The sequence below is a fragment of the Rhinoderma darwinii genome, chromosome 5 (genome assembly GCF_050947455.1).
Source record: "Rhinoderma darwinii isolate aRhiDar2 chromosome 5, aRhiDar2.hap1, whole genome shotgun sequence".
Taxonomy (NCBI): Eukaryota; Metazoa; Chordata; class Amphibia; order Anura; family Rhinodermatidae; genus Rhinoderma; species Rhinoderma darwinii.
Genome location: NC_134691.1, coordinates 40150777 through 40172135, shown reverse-complemented (window position 1 = coordinate 40172135; position 21359 = coordinate 40150777). Strand labels below are relative to the sequence as shown.

At 46.0% G+C, this 21359-nt stretch overlaps 1 protein-coding gene across 1 annotated transcript; it reads right to left on the bottom strand.

The window, feature by feature from the left end:
• Nucleotides 1-218: 218 nt before the first annotated feature.
• Nucleotides 219-21356, bottom strand: SLC25A32 (solute carrier family 25 member 32). The gene is made up of 7 exons (XM_075825897.1): nt 21104-21356; nt 12830-12980; nt 11010-11095; nt 5339-5499; nt 5147-5260; nt 4230-4375; nt 219-2842 (listed from the first exon to the last, which is right to left on the bottom strand). The coding sequence occupies exons 1-7, from the start codon at nt 21279-21281 to the stop codon at nt 2707-2709; spliced, it is 972 nt and encodes a 323-aa protein (XP_075682012.1). The 5' UTR covers nt 21282-21356; the 3' UTR covers nt 219-2706.
• Nucleotides 21357-21359: the final 3 nt, after the last annotated feature.

Here is a 21359-nt window from a genome sequence, read left to right as displayed (position 1 = left end):
ATGTACAATTCTCAAAATGTTCACAATTTCAATAAAATTTGTACGCCCTGTAACGTTTAAAAAAAAATTTTTTTTAAATGCATTGCTGTCAAAATAAAGTAGACATCAGGAAATATACATTTCTAAACGCATTAGTACAGTATATACATTTGTGAAATATTGTACTTTAAAAAAAAACAAAAAAACAAATTCATATTCAAAGTTTCTTTATACATTGTGTTTTTAATTGAAAAAAAATCTAAAATCGTATCGGACTATTTTACCACTAATATATAGTACAATATGTGACAAAAAAACATGGTCAGAATTACTTGGATATGCAAAACCTTTACGGAGTTATTCTCTGATAAAGTCATGCATATCAGATTTTCAAAAATCTGGCCGCACAACATTGTGGTAAGTTTTGTCGGACGGATTTGCCGCTGCGTAAGGCAGCAGTTAAAAACGCTAATGCTTACCTAGGCCGTTGTTATGGCGACGCCTCCCTCCTGTGCAGTCCGGTTACGGCCTCCCTGGATGACAGTGCAGCCCATGTGACGGCTGCAGCCTGTGATTGGCTGCATCAGCGGTCACATGGTATGTAATGTCATCCCAGGAGGCTGGCCCTAGGACGTCATCCATGCCGGTCTCCTGGGATGACGTTTCATTCCATGTGACTGCTGTTGCAGCCTGTAATTGGCTGCAGCGGTCACATAGGATGCAACATCATCCAAGGAGGCCGGACTGGACGAACACACACTTCTGGGTAAGGCCTCATGCACACGACCGTAAAAACTCCCGTTATTACAGGTCGTAATTACGACCCGTAATAACGGGCTCATAGACTTCTATTGGCGACGGGTGCCTTCCCGTTTTCTTACGGGAAGGTGCCCGTGCCGTTGAAAAAGATAGAACATGCCCTATTTCAGGCCGTAATAACGGCACGGACAGCCCATAGAAGTCTATGGAGCTCCCGTAATGACGGGTGGCTACATGTGTGCACCCGTCATTACGGCAGCGTTGCTAGGCGACGTCAGTAAATAGTCACTGTCCAGGGTGCTGAAAGAGTTAACTGATCGGCAGTAACTGTTTCAGCACCCTGGACAGTGAATTCCGATCTGAATATAGAGCAACCTGTAAAAAAAAAAAAAAAAAAAGAAGACGTTCATACTTACTGAGAACTTCCTGCTTCCTCCAGTCCGGTCTCCCGGCCGTTGCCTTGGTGACGCGTCCCTCTCTACATCCGGCCCGACACCCCTGGATGACGTTTCAGCCCATGTGACCGCTGCAGCCAATCACAGGCCAAACACATGCTGCAGTGGTCACATGGACTGCCGCATCTTCCAGGGATGTCGGGCTGAATGTGAAGAGAGGGACGCGTCACCAAGAACCCGGCCTAAGGGGTTAAGACACTTTGTAAGCAATCTACAAGATTATTTTATTTATTGTAGTTACCATTGCTATTCAGAAACAAAATGAACAGAGTAAAATACCTTTAGTCCCGCATCAATGGGACCTGACAGACATGTGATATGTATTTCCGTTGCGTAAATACTGCGGTTTTTCTGCAAATGAATTAATTGTGGAAAATCCGCAGCAACGATCCAGCCGCAAAAAACGCAACTCAGAAAAAAAAAAAATCTCATACTTACGCAGAAGTCAGTGTTCCTCCCTCCAGCGCGGCCTTCTGAGATGACGTTTAATCCCAGGTTACAGCTGCAGCCAATCACAGGCTAGCGGCAGTCACATGGGACAAAACATCATCCTAGGAGGCCGGCCTCTATGATGTCAGAGGGCCGGTCTCCTAGGATGATGCTTCATCCCATGTGATCGCCGCTGCAGCCAATCACTGGCTGCAGCGGTCTCCTGGGATGATACTGAATGCTCAGCAGTTTTTTGCAGCGGACATTCCGGGCAAAAACTGCACCACAATTTGGTGCGCTTTTTCGCCCTGAATTCACTGCGGCGCACTGGGCGGATAGGCTGCGAGCTATTACGCAGCGTATCCGCCCTGTGAGAATCCGCCCCGTGTGAACACAGCCTAAGGGTACAAAACCTCATCAAATGTGAAACCAAATAGGACACTATGACTGTTTCTTGATCAGAGGACTGTTCTCGTCTTGTGAAATTCCACATTATATTGCAATTCTGTCCTGGAAACCAGTGCCGGATTATCAGATGCTGCAGTAAGGACTTGTTCACACAGTGCAGATTTCCTGCAGATTTTGCAGGCGTTTTTAAGCCAAAACCAGAATTGGATCCAGTAGAGCAGAACTATAAAGCCTTCCTTCATATATTTCTTCCGTTTAGGCTTAAAAAAGTTCATGCAAAATCTGCATCAGATCTGCACTGTGTGAACAAGGCCTAAAGGAATTTCACTGCAATATGTAAGCTGAAGTCCCAAGAATAAATGATTATCGGAATCAAGCTTGTCTATGTTTTTTCATTACATTCATTTTTTCTTACAGAACTGAGTGACTGTAGTAGCTTCCAAGGAAATAAAACTAGAATTAGATTGTATAAAAATATAGCAGTCAATGTCCGGATTGCGATGAATGAAAACAGATTTCTCGCTTGATAACGCAGAACAAAATATATATATAAAATAAATAAAACACAAAATCTTGAAAGTGCTGGCAGCGTTGGCTTCTTGGTAAAGTGTCCATTGTCCCTGCAGACTGGCGGATCGCCAGCATTACACCATGCAACCACAAGGAATTTATCCCTTTACTGCTTGGGTTTCCGTAGTCCTAGCAGGAAGCGAGAGACGTTCTCATAAACTACAAAGGTGATACAGCAGGCGGGGGTCACTCGGAGTATGTTGGGGATAATTCCCTTGTAGAAACCATGGAAACCTTCTTTCCTGTAAAACAGAAGGGACAGAAATATAAACTCGCGTTGTAAGGCAGTGTTCCCCAACCCGTGGCTCTCCAGATGTTGCAGCACCCCGCGGCTGTCAGGACATGATGGGAATTATAGTTTTGTAACTGCTGGAGAGTCGAAGGTTGGGCCGAAAGACCGTGTTTGTGAGATACACAAGACACTCGCAGATGCTGTGGCCCTTGACAGACAGACAGACTTCACCCACATCAGTATTATTTACATACAGCCATGGGGTAAGCAATTATTCTGATGATTTGAATGGTGGTATTAGTAATAAATAAAGATAAAAGTAGAATAATGAAAAATATAAGGTACTTTCTATCTTGTAAAATTCAAACTTTTAAAGTCCCGAACACCACGTTTCCTCATAGCCATTTGGCTTTAAAAGGAGACCTAGCAGTATTTTAGAATTTTGTGTTTTGCCTTTCCTCTGTTATTCCTCCCAGAAATATATGAATAAATTAACTTAACGTTACAATTCCTCTTATCAATAGTGTGTACCTACACTCATTGGGCACTGTCAGAATTTATAGGGACACACCCTATTGACATGGGGAATGGTAACACCCACGTGTCAATTTATTCCTATATTTCCAGGAGGAATAACAGAAGAACAGAATGCAACGTTCTAAGAAAAGAAGCTCCTGCATGGTTATTTCCTGGGAAACACAAGTGTTTACTGAAACAGAAATGTCAGGAGAGCGGACAGGTCCTCTTTAAATGGGTTGTCTGACAAGGACAACCCATCATCAGTTCCCCTGATGTAATATGTAAAAAGTGTCCCTAATATATTTCTATTGAAACACCTAATGGTGCGCTGATTATTGGTCACCAGGGGAAGCTGCCATTTAGTATTTCCCAGTGACAGTGAGATCAGTTCTCCAGAGCAGAGAAGCTTAACGCAGAAACTCTCCACTCTGCCGTGTTCGGTTTGTGGGATACGGACCAGATTTCCCGGACTGAACACAGTTCAGGGAGCTGGACTACTAGCATTATAGTTTTCTAAGATGCAGGGAGTCCCTGGCTCCACATGGGAATACCGTCCCGTACTGTAATCATGTTTTTAGTAGACAGAGGATGACTACGATGCTAGGAGTCAGGCTCCCAGAACGGTGATCGGTCCGGTAAATACGGCCGACATATGGTATCTTGCGTTACAAACACGGCCATGTGAAGCAGACCTTTTAGAGAGAGGATTTGAATGGTGGACACCACCCCATACACTACATTCATATGCCCTAAACGGGCAGATGTACAAGGGTTGTCCTAGATGGACAAAATCCTTAAAAGTAGCTCCAAACCAGAGTGTAACATCATAGAGAAAGTTCATAGGTTTAGTTATGGTGATATAGCGCATGACGACTTACCTCCATGTTCTACTCATAACATCTATGACCCCGGAGTATTGATTATGCTGATCCTGTAAACGGGCACGCACCACTTGATAGGGGTAAGTAGCCATCACAGCAAATATCTTGGACAAGGCTGCCATCGTGATGTATTCCAAGGTGTTCTGGAAAGGTAACGCAACGATGGATGAATTACAATGCTGTGCAGAACCACTGGAGTAACCCAAACCCAGCATGGGAAAAAAAAAAAAAAACCCACTAAGAATTTGTACTCTCTTTGCAAAAAAGAACATTTATCCAGGGAAAAAATTACCAACTTAAATAAATGTTTAGTATCACAAGTTTGAGGCAGCCTCCATGTTACGGCCACGAAACCCAGACCCGCCGTGGTTCGATGGGACTAAACAGACCACCATTGGGTTCTATTGTGATCTACACTGGGTTTAGCATGACCGTGGCAGATCGGGGTGTAACAGCCGTAACAGGAGTGCAGCTGTATTGTGGCCGTATACACCAGCCTTAGAAATAGGAAATGATTGGGCAGGTTGGATTTCAGGATGCCCGACCCTTTGTTCTGCAGGAGATAAGCGGCTGTCAGAAGTGTCTGGAAGCAGCTTGTCTCCCTCTCCCCACATGCATGCGGAGCTGGTAAAGATGGAATACAGACAGTTTTAGTGAAGGAATAAGCATGTTTTATTGGGTAACCTATAGGACTAAAAGTTTATCATTTCTGCAAGACTAGAACAGGTATAACCACAAATTCTTAAAATACCCAACTATTGATTACCAAATCTAACCAGCAACAACACATGACCCACATACGGCACCCTATGGAGCAGGGTATAACGACATATGGAGTCCCTGTGGTTTCGGACTCTGCGTCCTCAAACAATACACATTGAGGACTATCCAAATTAATAGAGGCAGGTTCTTACCAGTTTTGTGTCACTGGGTCGATTTAAATGCCTATTATAATCCATCTTCAATTCCTCGTAGGCCATAAACTGGAGGGCACCATGTGACGTTCCCAGCAGGCCGGGTACAAACCCCTACAAACACAAGACGTGAGGGTTACTAGGAGAAAACTGACTTTTTTAGGATTGTAGGACATTATAGACATAGATCACCTTGTACAGTCCAGGAATCCCTTCCTGCCTATAGATTTTAGCCAGAGCATGGAACATGTTCTTGTATTGTCGTCTTGAAGGGTCAACGCCAGCATCGTACTGAAGAACGAGACGCGTCTTTGTAACCCATATTGGGTTAGTGAGACAAAGGGTTAAGGCACCTGCATTAAAGAAAGTATGCGAGAAATTATCCTCATAGGGCTCAATCCAAGAGCAACAATGATGTCCTTATGGGCCTAAACATGGAGGCTCGATGGTTCTTCTTCTTTGCTGCACTGAAGATATGGGTTAGGCTCAGACCAGAACTCGATCTGAAAAATTGGACCTAGCGTGCTGGCCTGGCTGACAGAGAGGATTAGGTTATGAGTTCCCCTGGAAAGAGGGACCAATGCGGGTAGTTATATATTGAAGGATCCAGATGGCGGCTAATATGGTTGCAAATGTGACCAAAAAATATCACTGGGCTCTTGCATTTTTAGACTTAGGAGTCAAAGGCGTCCACGTGAGATTTTTATATACTGGGGCAGATTTATCATTGCGTTACTGTTGTATAACTAGAGAGAGGCTGGATTCACACACAGAATTTTGCTGCGTTTATTGAGGTGTTTCTTTACGTTTGTTTGTTTCTTTTTTAGGTCAAATACGCTGCAGCCAGATGTTAACCTGTCACTAGGTCATACAAGTTGAACTGGTTATATGACCCGAATAGCGCTGTCTCCCTAATTTCAGCGCTGGATTTTTTTTTTCTTGACTCCCCCATTCCAGAAATATGGCCCACTGTTGTGTTGGTTTCCTATATGCTAATTTGCTGTCGTTAGCTAACGGGGTGGAGCTAGCTTTCCTGCCTCTGATGCTGACCAATCAGTGCGAGGCAACTTGAGGGTAGTTCACGCCCTGTTGGCTATCTATAGCAAGATAGCATACAGCGAGTTCACAAAATAGTGGGCCATATCTCTGGAAAAGGGGGTTCTGGAAAAACAAAAAACAGCGCTGGAATCAGGGAGACAGCGCTATTCAGGTGAGTAAACCGGTCCAACTTATATGACCTAGTGACAGGTTCTCTTTAAGACATCTTTCACCGTGCGGCGAAAACGACAACTTGAAGAGGCTCTGTCACCAGATTTTGCAACCCCTATCTGCTATTGCAGCAGATCGGCCCTGCAATGTAGATTACAGTAACGTTTTTATTTTTAAAAAACAAGCATTTTTGGCCAAGTTATGACCATTTTTGTATTTATGCAAATGAGGCTTGCAAAAGTCCAAGTGGGCGTGTTTAAAGTAAAAGTCCAAGTGGGCGTGTATTATGTGCGTACATCGGGGCGTTTTTACTACTTTTACTAGCTGGGCGTTCTGACGAGAAGTATCATCCACTTCTCTTCACAACGCCCAGCTTCTGGCAGTGCAGACACAGCCGTGTTCTCGAGAGATCACGCTGTGACGTCACTCACAGGTCCTGCATCGTGTCGGCCACATCGGCTACAGTTGATTCTGCAGCAGCATCAGCGTTTGCAGGTAAGTAGCTACATCGACTTACCTGCAAACACTGATGCTGCTGCAGAATCAACTGTAGCCTCTGGTGCCGATGTGGCCGACACGATGCAGGACCTGGGGCAGGAAGTGAGTGACGTCACAGCGTGATCTCTCGAGAACACGCTGTGTCTGCACTGCCAGAAGCTGGGCGTTCTGAAGAGAAGTGGATGATACTTCTCGTCAGAACGCCCAGCTAGTAAAAGTAGTAAAAACGCCCCGATGTACGCACATAATACACGCCCACTTGGACTTTTACTTTAAACACGCCCACTTGGACTTTTGCAAGCCTCATTTGCATAAATACAAAAATGGTCATAACTTGGCCAAAAATGCTCGTTTTTTAAAAATAAAAACGTTACTGTAATCTACATTGCAGCGCCTATCTGCTGCAATAGCAGATAGGGGTTTCAAAATCTGGTGACAGAGCCTCTTTAAAGAGGATCTGTCACCAGTTTATCAATTCCCTATCTCCTAACTAAACTAATCTAATAGGCGCTATGATGCTGATAACTACAGTGTGATTTGTTTTAAAAAAACATTATTTGCAAAGTTCGGAGTATTTTTCTAAATATGCTAATGTGGCTATAATAGCTAAATGGGAGGGGACTTTCTTTTCACTCTGGGCGGTGTAATGTTTTCTGTATGATGCTGTCCAATCAGCACACAGCTTCTCCCCCTTCCTTGCCCAGCACCACAGCCTGATCATATAGTATACAGCTTCCATCCCCGACTGTGTATTCAACTGGCGATATCTCCAGTTGTCACAGCTAGAACTGTGATCCTGGTGTTGTATGAAAGATTAGAATCTCATCATTAATATGCCACCAGCTATTCTAGGTGGTCCACATCCCGAGATATGGCTGTTTGTAGTGATCTCCTTCCCTCCAGCCAGTGGCGGATTATCATATGGGCGATTCGGGCAGCCGCCCGGGGCCCGAGGCTCCCAGGGGGCCCATGGCAGCCAGAACCGCACATCGTCCTGTAAACCTATTCAGCGCGCTAGCGCTGCTAACTGCCGAAGATGGGGAGGAGCAGGGAATTGGCCGGGATCCAGGGGTAGGACACGCCTCCCTGACAGTGCGGGCGCCGCCATTGAGTAACAGAACAGCGACGGATGGCTGTTCTGTTACTCCAAAGCTGCAAGAGAAGAGCCGGGCGGTTGGTGACCGGCGCTTAGGTTAGTTGACTTATCCTGCCCAACTGGTTCCCGACCGCTGGCTGTATTTTTACGGCCAGCGGTCAGGGACGGGTCCTTAAAACCCGAGCCATAGACTTTCTACGGCTCGGGTTTTAACTTGCTGCCCGCGCGATCGGGCAGCTGAATGTCGGGTCTCCGGCTGTCAGTGACTGCCGGGGACCCTGAGGAGAAGATAGAAGCAGCTTTCGCTGCTTCTGTCTTCTCTGATGTCTTTTTACACAGCGCTCAATGAACGCGGTGTAAAGAAATAGAGACAGCAGCAGCGTCGCTGTCTCTATTCCTCCCGGTGATCATGTGACTGGTCACATGATCGCCGGGTGCCGTTACTGACAGACTGTTGCTGGGTCTTACTAGACCCAGCACAGCCCTATTAGTGACAATCGTCACTATGAGAGGGCTGATTTCCCCTGTAGCTGGGGCTGCTGTGCCGCTCCAGTTACAGTGGAAAAACATTGTGTAAAAGAAAGAAAAAAAATATATAAAGTTCCCCAAAGGTCTTCTTTGACCTTTGGGGGACAGACCATAGTAATAAAAAAATAATAAAGTAAAGTGCAAAAAAAAATTTAATAATAAATACACATAAAATACCCACCCCAAAAAAAAACGTTCCCCCTGCCAATCATTGTTGTAACGCTAGCGCTGACCCAATGACCCTAATATAGACATGTAATATATAAAAATTTACGGTAGACAATGATGATCACAAATAAAAGGTCTATTTTTGGGTAAAACTATGTTATTACCAAAAAAAATAGCTGAAACGTAAAAAAGCTTATTTTTTTACTATTATTTTCAAACTTTATGAATAAAAATTCTAGGTGTGTATAAAAACGATAAAAAACGAAACCTGCATCGTCTACGGAAAAAACGTTGCAAAAATCACGTCGGTTTTATTTATTTTTTATAAAAATGTGTGTTTGGTGCAACTTTGTAATTCCGTTTTATTAAAAAATATTTTTGCTTTTTGAGATACAGCTGCTTTGTATCCTGTATCCGTCAGGTCAGCAGGACTGACGGGATCAGTGAAACGGGCCCTGCGCTAAATTATAATCTTAGATGTGATAGATTTGAGGTGGATCCTGCGTGTCACTGATCCTGTCAGTCCTGCTGACCTGACGGATACAGGATACAAAGCAGCCGTATCTCAAAAAGTAAAAATATTTTTTAATAAAATCAATCAATCACACTGATATATATATATATATAATATAAAGTTTTTAAATGTGTACATAACCTTGTGGCACTATATACAAGGGGGAGCGCTGTGAGGCACTATATAAAAGGGGGAGCGCTGTGTGGCACTATATACAAGGGGGAGCGCTGTGAGGCACTATATACAAGGGGAAGCGCTGTGTGGCACTATATACAAGGGGGAGTGCTGTGTGGCACTATATACAAGGGGGGGCTGTGTAGTGCTATCCACAGTGGTATGTGTGTGGCGCTCTTTATAGGGGGGGCTTTTTGGTGCTATTTACAAGAGGGGGAGGGCTGTGTGGCGCTCTCTACAGGGGGGCTGTATGGCACTATCTATAGGGGGCTGTTTGTAACGCTCTACGAGGGGGATGTGTGATATATAGAGGGGGCTGTGTATGGCGATATCTATGGGGGTGTGTAATATCTACAGGGGCTGTGTGTGGCACTATGTACAGGGGGCTGTGTGTATGTGGCGTTTTACAGTGTGTGGTATTATATTCAGGCGCGCAGTGTTTGGTGCTATTATATTTAGGGGTACAGTATGTGGCACCATAATAACTTTATTTTCGTTTATAGGTGTGGAAATATTGGAAAAGTGAGGAGACGTCTGAGTGGCAAATTCTGCAGATATGAGTCATGGCCGGGAGAAGTCGTCATGAGCGCTGGACCGGATGGAGAAGAAAAGAGGAAAAAAACTACTAGAATCTGAGACGTCGTCACCTGTGAGTCACTAGATTTATAGAGAATCTGTCACCTCTCCTGACATGTTTATTATAGGAAATCCTTGTATTTCACAAAAAGTCTTTCTGCAGTCCGGGACTGATAGACAATTCCCCTTGTCAGGAGGTTGTGTCGCTGCACAGTGTGATACTGTCAGTATGTAGGGACACCGCGCTGTGACAAGGGAAATCGTAACACTGTTAATGCTTGCCCAAAAAGGTAGTGTTAAAAATAGTTACGGCGCGGCAGGGCGGCGGTGAGGAAGGGGGGCCCAAGTTTGGATAACAGCCCAGGGCCCATGGTCTACTTAATCCGCCACTGCCTCCAGCCTCCGTCTCTCACACTGTGTGAAGCAGCTTCATGCTGATAGGACAGCGTCAGAGGCTGTGAGGAGGCTCCACCCCAGGAGAATCGCTGCTGTTACCTCCCACTTGTCTGGTATAGGCTCATTTACATATTTAGAAAAATGCTCATAACTTAAAACAATAAACGTTTTTGGACACAATTTTCACCATCAGTGTGACAGCGCCCATTAGATTAGCTAGGAGATAGGGCATTACTAAACTAGTGACAGAGTCTCTTTAACTATTATCTGCTGGTCAATACAATTATGGTGATACCAAATTTGCATAGTTTTTATTATGTTTTACTACTTTTACAAAGAAAAAAAACTATTTGTTATGTGTCGCCATATTCTGAAAGCCATAACTTTTTGATTTTTTTGTCAATTGAGCGGTGTGAGGGCTTATTTTTTTAATAAAGACTAATGCGTCATACATCTGGATAGCAAACAAGAGAGAGTAAAATATGACAAATTTATTAAGAGGCCACGTCACTCTTAATAAATTTGTCGCATATTCGGTTGTCCGCGTGCCACCGAGTGAAATCTGCACCAGCTAGGAGCTGGTGTCGATTTCCGCTACAATTCTTTTGGGACTTTTGAGCCATTTGTAACTTACAACACCTGCGTAGAAAAGTTGTCAAATTCCCTCCCACGATATTTTGTCCCACGCTGGGCATATCACTCACCAGCTCCGGCAGCTGACAGGAGGTGTTCTGTTGCAGTCAGGTTTTCCGCTCTCCCTTCCTTTTTGTGGGCCTTGATTGCGTTATAACTGGTAGACACACAAAAGAGACACAACCATTATGGAATAAGATCAGAGAGACTGTAAGAAGTTTTATTGGAGACTATTTATTATGTGTAGCCCACTATTAAATTATGATCATTGATCCAAGCCCAATCTCCCCAGCATCACCATATAGAAGCCAGTGAATCTATTACAAGGGGTTTTAAAGGAACAGTGTCATCACAAATTTTTTTTTTATATGTTAAAGATGTTAGTGCTTTATTAAAAACGTTTATATTCATTTGTGTGTTTGTGTGTTACTTTTTCTTATTTTTACACTTTTTCTTCCCTATGGGGGCTGCCATTTTTTTCCCATTTCTGTCTGTGTCGATTAACGACACATACAGACATGGAATACGGCAGCCACAGTCCCATAGGGACTGCAAACGGCTCCCGTCCCATTGAGTTCCGTGTACGGCGTCTGTGTGGGAACTGCGCATGCGCCGCTCCCACACAGTCCAATTCGAAATTGGCGCCGTCCGGCGCCATTTTCCTGTGGACCGGAAGTCGCGGCCGGACAGTAATATTACTACTTCCGGTCGCGGCTTCCGGATTTGTGCACTTGGACCAGCGGCAGCAAACGGAGCGGACGGGCCGGAGGGAGCCGCGGCGGCAGGAGCAGGTAAGAGATTTCAATGTATGTTCGTGTTTGTGTGTGTTTACTACTGTATGTAAACCTACTACACTGTGTGTTAGCTCAAAAAATGGCGACACACAGTGTAGGAGGTTACACCGTTCAAACCCCTCGTTTATCCCGGCACTAGCCAGGATAAAGGAGGGGGGGATGCTGAGAGCTCACTAGAGCGAGGGCTTTTAACCCTATGTTGCACTGCTGCAATTTTGGGAATATCTCCATCTAGTGACCAAAAATGGGTAGTATTATAAATTTAGAATTAATTTATAATATTTCCTGACTCGTGAAAAAAATAAAAAAAATTTGAACAATGTTTAATCACCCACACACTAAATGTTTAATTTTTAAAAAAAAAACATGTTTTTCTGGCAACACATTCCCTTTAAGGCATGTTGAGCTGCAGTACCGGGCACAGCCACAAGCACGTGTACGGCGCTGTGTTTGGATAAACAATGAAGACGCAGCAGGGCTCCAGTGAGCGCTGCAATCCCCTTGTTACGCTAATCGGTGGGGGTTCCTAAAAACAGGCCCTCAATGCATAGTCCCAGACAACCCATTTGCCTTATATACAATGGAGGAGGCAGCGTGCAATATCAGATGCCAAACCTGGTAAACAAATTTAAAGACCCAGTGGAAGAGCCATCCATCTGCTCAATATTCTGTATGGGGCGTCATTTTTATGTCTATTATCTATAAATTTATTGGGATTTTTCTCACTTTGAAAGTCATTAGAACTATGAAATTGGTGAATATAAGGTGTGGGAACATGGGTTAACAACTAATACGGCCACTCTTCCAGCTACCGCAGAGATGGTCACCCCAGATTTTCATGATACATCCCCCAATAAAGTACTGCTGTATAACTAGATGGCTTTGCTGTTGAGGAGTTTTGGAGAGATGCATGACAGATAATGGAGGAACTGGTGACTTCATCATACGACTAGTCAGAACATCCCGAGACCGGTCCAGTCCGGGACTGTGCAGTGAATCAGCCAGGACTAAAGCCGTGCCCTGCTCAGACTTTTGTTTTAAGACATGAACTACAAAACCCTTAAAAAGTTCTCAATGTCCTCAAGAATGTCACTCACAAGAAGAAGTAAAGTCCCCAGGAGGCACCGGCACCCCACATATTTGGGGTCACCCCCTGATAGAGACCCCGTAGTCCTTCACGTCTCCACACAGTGGACATGCAATGCAAGATGCCATTGTACTTCGGTCGGAGATCCAAACCATCATTCACTGTAAAATCAAACACAACAAACATATTAGTTTCCATTACAGACAGTATCAGGGCGAACAAAGGAGGAATTTTGAGAGTCCAAAGTGTGAAAATCTGCAACAATTCTGCAAAGTGTGAACATAGGCGAGCTCATTCACATAGCTGTATTATTATCATGTCATACTTTATATTTCTTACAAAAAAATAGGGACAGGTCCAGCTGAGAACAGATGAAACCCTTAGGCGGGATTCACACGACCGGGTCGCGTCCGAGCCCGAGTGCCGGCCGGTAAAATCGGCCATTCTGCCCGGCCGGTTTGCATAAAGTTATGCATCCGTGCCGGGCCGGGCAGATCCGGACAGTGACATCATCGGCAACTCCTGAAGGGGAATCCCCATGTGTTCGGGGATTCCGCTTCTGGAGTTTCCCCTGATGTCACTGCCCAGATATGGACAGAGACATCAAGCGCTCTGTCCAGGAGCGGAATCCCCGAACACACGGGGATTCCGCTCCTTCAAGGAGCTAAGTGCGGCTAGCACATAGCAGAGCGGGGAGATACCTCCCCGCTCTGCTATAGTGGCGTCGCTACAGTAGTAGCAGCCGCAGCAGCTGCTGCAGCTGCTAGCGGCGAAATCAAAGGTGTCGCCGGGCCAGGGCGCTTTTAACAAGCAGGAGAAGGGAGCCAGCGCAGCGCTCCCTTCCACTTGCTGTACACCCCGGCCCTGCCACACCGTGTACAGCGATGCCATTCGTCAGAATGGCATCAACTCCTCCTCCTCACATGCACTCTGCGCTGTGAGGAGGAGGAGATAGAGCGCAAGAGCCGGAAAACCCGGCCGTCACTCGGGACACATCCCGGTGATGGCCGGGTATTACCCGGCCCCATAGACTTCTATGGGAGCCGGGCGGCCGGGTACCCGGGCGAAAATAGAGCATGTCCTATTTTTTGACAGGCGGTTTTCCCGGCCGTCAAAAAATCGGCCGTGTGAATAGCCCCATTAGGAGTATATTATTCCTAATGCAGCCGGGTGCCGGCCGATTTATGAACGGCCGGCACCCGGCCGGGAAACCCTGCCGTGTGAATGAGGCCTTAGGCGGGATTCACACGACAGGGTTTCCCGGCCGGGTGCCGGCCGTTCATAAATCGGCCGGCACCCGGCTGCATTAGGAATAATAGACCCCCAATTGGGCTATTCACACGACCGATTTTTTGACGGCCGTCAAAAAATAGGACATGCTCTATTTTCGGCCGGGTGCCCGGCCGCCCGGCTCCCATAGAAGTCTATGGGGCCGGGTAATACCCGGCCATCACCGGAATGTGTCCCGAGTGATGGCCGGGTCTACCGTCGCTCGCACACTCTCTCTCCTCCTCCTCACAGTGCAGAGTGCATGTGAGGAGGAGGAGGGTCTTTTATTGCTCGCTGTAGGAGTCGGAATCCCCAATCCCCGGCCGGGGATTGGGGATTCCGCTACAGGAGAAGTGCGTGACTACACTGTCCATATATGGACACAGCAAAGTCACGTACTTCTGCAGCGGAATCCCCGACTCTATGGCCGGGGATGCCGCTACAGGAGAAGTGAGTGACTACACTGTCCATATATGGACACAGCGAAGTCACGCACTTCTGCAGCGGAATCCCCGACTCTATGGCCGGGGATGCCGCTACAGGAGAAGTGAGTGACTACACTGTCCATATATGGACACAGCGAAGTCACGCACTTCTGCAGCGGAATCCCCGACTCTTGGTGTAATTACTTTTGGTGTAATCTATAGACCCCCCAATATAACTGAGGAGATGGAAGTTCAGCTATATAAACAGATGGAGCGGGCTGCACAGACTGGTACTGTAGTGATAATGGGAGATTTTAATTTCCGGGATATTAATTGGTGTCATGGTTCGGCTTCAACTGCAAAGGGGAGACATTTCCTCAACCTGTTGCAGGAAAATTTTATGGGCCAGTTTGTGGAAGACCCGACTAGAGGTGAAGCTCTGTTGGATCTGGTCATTTCTAATAATGCAGATCTTGTTGGGAATGTCAATGTTCGTGAAAACCTCGGTAACAGTGATCACAATATAGTTACATTTTACCTATACTGTAAAAAACAAACGCAGGCTGGGAGGGCAAAAACATTTAATTTTAAGAAAGCCAATTTCCCCAGGATGAGGGCGGCAATTCAGGATATGGACTGGGAAGAACTAATGTCAAATAATGGAACAAATGATAAATGGGAGATTTTCAAATCTACTTTGAGTTATTATAGTGCAAAATTTATTCCTACAGGTAATAAGTATAAACGACTCAAATTAAACCCCACATGGCTTACACCTTCTGTGAAAGGGGCAATACATGACAAAAAAAGGGCATTTAAAAAATACAAATCTGAGGGTACAGCTGTAGCCTTTGTAAAATATAAAGAGCTTAATAAAATCTGTAAAAAGGTAATAAAATTAGCAAAAATACAAAATGAAAGGCAGGTGGCCAAGGATAGTAAAACAAATCCTAAAAAATTCTTCAAGCATATAAATGCAAAAAAGCCAAGGTCTGAACATGTAGGACCCCTAGATAATGGTAATGGGGAGTTGATCACAGGGGATCAAGAGAAGGCAGAGTTACTAAATGGGTTCTTTAGCTCTGTATATACAACTGAAGAAAGAGCAGCTGATGTAGCCGGTGCCAGTGCTGTTAATATATCGGCTGATATACTGAATTGGATGAATGTAGAGATGGTCCAAGCTAAATTAAATAAAATAAATGTGCACAAGGCTCCGGGACCAGATGGGTTACACCCTAGAATTCTTAAAGAGCTTAGTTCAGTTATTTCTGTCCCCCTTTTCATAATATTCAGAGAATCTCTAGTGACTGGTATAGTGCCAAGGGACTGGCGCAGGGCAAATGTGGTGCCTATTTTCAAAAAGGGCTCTAGGTCTTCCCCGGGTAATTATAGACCAGTAAGCTTAACATCCATCGTGGGGAAAATGTTTGAGGGGCTATTGAGGGACTATATACAGGATTATGTGACAATAAATAGCATTATAAGTGACAGCCAGCATGGTTTTACTAAGGACAGAAGTTGTCAAACTAACCTAATCTATTTTTATGAAGAGGTGAGCAGAAGTCTAGACAGAGGGACCGCTGTGGATTTAGTGTTTTTGGACTTTGCAAAGGCATTTGACACTGTCCCCCATAGACGCCTAATGGGTAAATTACGGACTATAGGTTTAGAAAATATAGTTTGTAATTGGATTGAGAATTGGCTCAAGGACCGTATCCAGAGAGTTGTGGTCAATGATTCCTACTCTGAATGGTCCCCAGTTATAAGTGGTGTACCCCAGGGTTCAGTGCTGGGACCACTATTATTCAACTTATTTATTAATGATATAGAGGATGGGATTAATAGCACTATTTCTATTTTTGCAGATGACACCAAGCTATGTAATATAGTTCAGACTATGGAAGATGTTCATGAATTACAGGCAGATTTAAACAAACTAAGTGTTTGGGCGTCCACTTGGCAGATGAAGTTTAATGTAGATAAATGTAAAGTTATGCATCTGGGTACCAACAACCTGCATGCATCATATGTCCTAGGGGGAGCTACACTGGCGGATTCACTTGTTGAGAAGGATCTGGGTGTTCTTGTAAATCATAAACTCAATAACAGCATGCAGTGTCAATCAGCTGCTTCAAAGGCCAGCAAGATATTGTCGTGTATTAAAAGAGGCATGGACTCGCGGGACAGGGATGTAATATTGCCACTTTACAAAGCATTAGTGAGGCCCCATCTAGAATATGCAGTTCAGTTCTGGGCTCCAGTTCATAGAAAGGATGCCCTGGAGTTGGAAAAAATACAAAGAAGAGCAACGAAGCTAATAAGGGGCATGGAGAATTTAAGTTATGAGAAAAGATTGAAAGAATTAAACCTATTTAGCCTTGAAAAAAGACGACTAAGGGGGGACATGATTAACTTATATAAATATATTAATGGCACATACAAAAAATATGGTGAAATCCTGTTCCATGTAAAACCCCCTCAAAAAACAAGGGGGCACTCCCTCCGTCTGGAGAAAAAAAGGTTCAAGCTGCAGAGGCGACAAGGCTTCTTTACAGTAAGAACGGTGAATTTATGGAATAGCCTACCGCAGGAGCTGGTCACAGCAGGGACAGTAGATGGCTTTAAAAAAGGGTTAGATAATTTCCTAGAACAAAAAAATATTAGCTCCTATGTGTAGAAATTTTTCCTTCCCTTTTCCCTTCCCTTGGTTGGACTTGATGGACATGTGTCTTTTTTCAGCCGTACTAACTATGTAACTATGTAACTATGTAACTATGTAACTATGACTCTATGGCCGGGGATGCCGCTACAGGAGAAGTGCATGACTACACTGTCCATATATGGACACAGCAAAGTCACGTACTTCTGCAGCGGAATCCCCGACTCTATGGCCGGGGATTCCGCTACAGGAGAAGTGAGTGACTACACTGTCCATATATGGACACAGTGACGTCACTCACTTCTGAAGCGGAATTCCCGACCTGTGGCAGGGAATTCCTCTTCAGGAGAAGTCAGTGACTACACTGTCCATATATGGACATTGAAGTCAGTGACTTCTCCTGGAAGGGGGGGGGGTGGGTGCAACCTACAGGGGGCTGTGTGGGATCACCTACAGGGGACTTGGTGGCATCACCTACAGGGGACTTGGTGGCATCACCTACAGGGGGCTGGGTGGCATCACCTACAGGGGGCAGGGTGGGTGGCATCACCTACAGGGGGCAGGGTGGGTGGCATCACCTACAGGGGGCAGGGTGGGTGGCATCACCTACAGGGGGCAGGGTGGGTGGCATCACCTACAGGGGGCAGGGTGGGTGGCATCACCTACAGGGGGCAGGGTGGGTGGCATCACCTACAGGGGGCTGGTGGGTGGCATCACCTACAGGGGGCTGGTGGGTGGCATCACCTACAGGGGGCAGGTGGCATCACCTACAGGGGGCAGGTGGCATCACCTACAGGGGGCAGGTGGCATCACCTATGGGGCAGGGTGGCATCACCTATGGGGCAGGGTGGCATCACCTATGGGGCAGGGTGGCATCACCTACAGGGGGCAGGGTGGCATCACCTACAGGGGGCAGGGTGGCATCGCCTACAGGGGGCAGGGTGGCATCGCCTACAGGGGGCAGGGTGGCATCGCCTACAGGGGGCAGGGTGGCATCGCCTACAGGGGGCAGGGTGGCATCACCAACAGGGGGCAGGGTGGCATCACCAACAGGGGGCTGGGTGGCATCACCTACAGGGGGCTGGGTGGCATCACCTACAGGGGGCTGGGTGGCATCACCTACAGGGGGCTGGGTGGCATCACCTACAGGGGGCTGGGTGGCATCACCTACAGGGGGCTGGGTGGCATCACCTACAGGGGGCTGGGTGGCATCACCTACAGGGGGCTGGGTGGCATCACCTACAGGGGGCTGGGTGGCATCACCTACAGGGGGCTGGGTGGCATCACCTACAGGGGGCTGGGTGGCATCACCTACAGGGGGCTGGGTGGCATTACCTACAGGGGACAGGGTGGCATCGCCCTACAGGGGGCAGGGTGGCATCACCAACAGAGGGCAGGGTGGCATCACCAACAGGGGGCTGGGTGGCATTACCTACAGGGGGCTGGGTGGCATTACCTACAGGGGGCTGTGTGGCATCACCAACAGGGGGCTGTGTGGCATCACCAACAGGGGGCTGTGTGGCATCACCAACAGGGGGCTGTGTGGCATCACCAACAGGGGGCTGTGTGGCATCACCAACAGGGGGCTGGGTGGCATTACCTACCAGGGGGGCTGTGGCATTATCTACAAAGGGCTGTGTGTGGCAACAAATTTAAATGAAATTCATCCGATTTTAAAACGGACAGGGAAAAAAACGGATGCAAATCGGGTCCAAATCGGCCGGTAAAAACGGCAACTCGGCCCGGAACGGAATCGGAACGGATGCAAATCGGTCGGGAAAATCGGCCAAAAACGGCCGATTTTCCCGGCCGACACTCGGACCCTGTCGTGTGAATGAGGCCTTACCAGAACACAGGCCAATAATAGGGACTGTCGAAAACCCCCAAGACCCACACCATCAAGAATTCATGTAAGATCTCTCAGGTCTGTGCCAGGTACAGTGCCCAAATCTTAGCGCCGGACATACAATTAGGAGAGATTGGCACCTCGTGACACGGGCAGTGAGGTCCTAGTTGTACGGTGATATTATTTAGATGGTGCGTGGCACTAATATTTAATATCTATATGAGTCTTGTATTGCACTTTTTGGATATTGGTAGTAAAATTTGATCATTTTAGGATTCACACACATGTAGCCGATTATTTGTTGTGGATTTTCCACATGTAATTCGCAGAGAAGCCGCAGCAAAATCTAATCGTGTTACATTCGGATTTTTCCCCTTCTACATTGAAAAGGTTGAAATCCGCGGTAAACACCCGGATCAGAACAAGCATGAAAATCCTCATCATGCTCCGATTTACACGCAAAAAATATTCAGCAGCGTGTGGATAAGCTTTGTTATATCTCATGCACTCGCCTGTAACAGTCTCACGCTCTGGATTTTGCGCCCATAAATCCGGACCAAACTCCGCTCTATGTATAGGTATCCTAAAGAGGATCTGTCACCTCTCCGACATGTCTGCTTTAGTAAATAATTGTATTTCCCATGAAATAACAATTCTGGAAAATCTTTTCTTAGAACTTGACATGGTGCCGTTCCTCTGTTATTCCTCCTAGAAATGTAGGTATACCTTGACAACTGGGTGTTACCATTCCCCTAGTCTATATGATGTGTCCCTACACAGTCTGACAATGTCCAATCATCATCACTGACAGTGTCAGACTGTGTAGGGACACACCACTTTGGATTGGGGTATGGTAAGGCACAGTTTTCAATTTATTAATAAATTTCCAAGAGGAATAACAGAGGAACGACACAATCCCGAGTTCTATAAAAAGATTCTCCAATGTCAATGTAAGTAGATATGTCAAGAGCTTCCAGATCTTCTTTAAGGGTTGTGTTACAAGGGCACTGCATAATACGGTTATTAGGAACAATTTTTTTTAACGATATTTTCCATTATCCTCCTTTAAGAAAAAGGGGGAGTGGAAGCCCAACATTGTTTTGCCCAGGGGCATCCACATGCCCCCGCCCAGATATCTACATTTCTTGCATATATCATATTTGCCTACACCAGAATGTGGAAAATCTACCCAAAATAATACAAGAATTCCCATCAGAGCAGACAGATGTCCAGCACCGCCCGGAGGCTGACCAGCAGGAGTGGTCAGTCAGAGTTTTGTTTTGCTGGATAAACCCTGTACCAGAGGTAACAAGCGAGAGGCCATCCACATAACACTTTATGGTAATGGAAGAGATCAGCGGGATCGCTGCGGCGGAGGGAATGATGCTATGTGGCACTGGCAAGGAATAATGGGGGGGGGGGGTCTGGTCAGAGTAAGAATGTTACATGTTTTTTAGTTGGTGTCATCGAGCATATTTTTTTTTAGAACTTTGCGTTGTGCTGTTCCTAATTTATTCCTCCTGGAAATGTATGAATAAATGAACAACTGGGTGTTAACATTCCACTCGTCAAAGGGGCGTGTCTATACATGGTTAGCACTGATTGGACAGTGTCAGTCTGTGTAGTTTATTAATTTCTAGGAGGAATAACAGAGGGACGGCACAACGTACAATTCTAAGAAAAGCAGCTCCAGAATTGTTATTTCATGGGAAATACAAGTAGTTAATAAAGCAGACACGTCAGGAGAGGTGACAAGTCCTAGGAGCCATGCAATGTCTATTAGACAGGATTATCAACCTCTGGAAAAACAAGAATATCTCCATCCACTGAATGCAAACAGAGATCTTGAAATTGGTTAAGAATTGAAGTACAAAGTATATGAGAAAGTTACATAACTCAATATACAGTGATAACACTTTAGTTTTAGGAGACCATTTAACAGCAGGAAGTTTGGTAATTTGCAACCTGTGGCTCTCCAGCAGTTGGGGTACTACTACACCCAGCAACTCCAACATAGGTCTTCAGTGACTTGGCACAGAGGGAGTGTTGCTGCGCTGGATTATATCAGTATTGTGGTTATACCTGCAAAGCGGATCTTGACCAGGTCCAGCGGGTGAAGCACCAGGGTGGAGATGACGCCCCCGCTCAGGCCGGCCACCAGGTTCTCGTACTGGACATGTCTGAAGAGCTGTCTCACTGTGGTGACCGGGGAGGGTGCAGGCAGTGCTGGCTCGGCAGCCGGTCCGGATGGTGCGGCCATGTGGATATCCTGACACTTACACACGTTACATCAGACTCGGGGGGGCTCGCCAGTGACCTCTAGCGCTAGCCCCGCCCC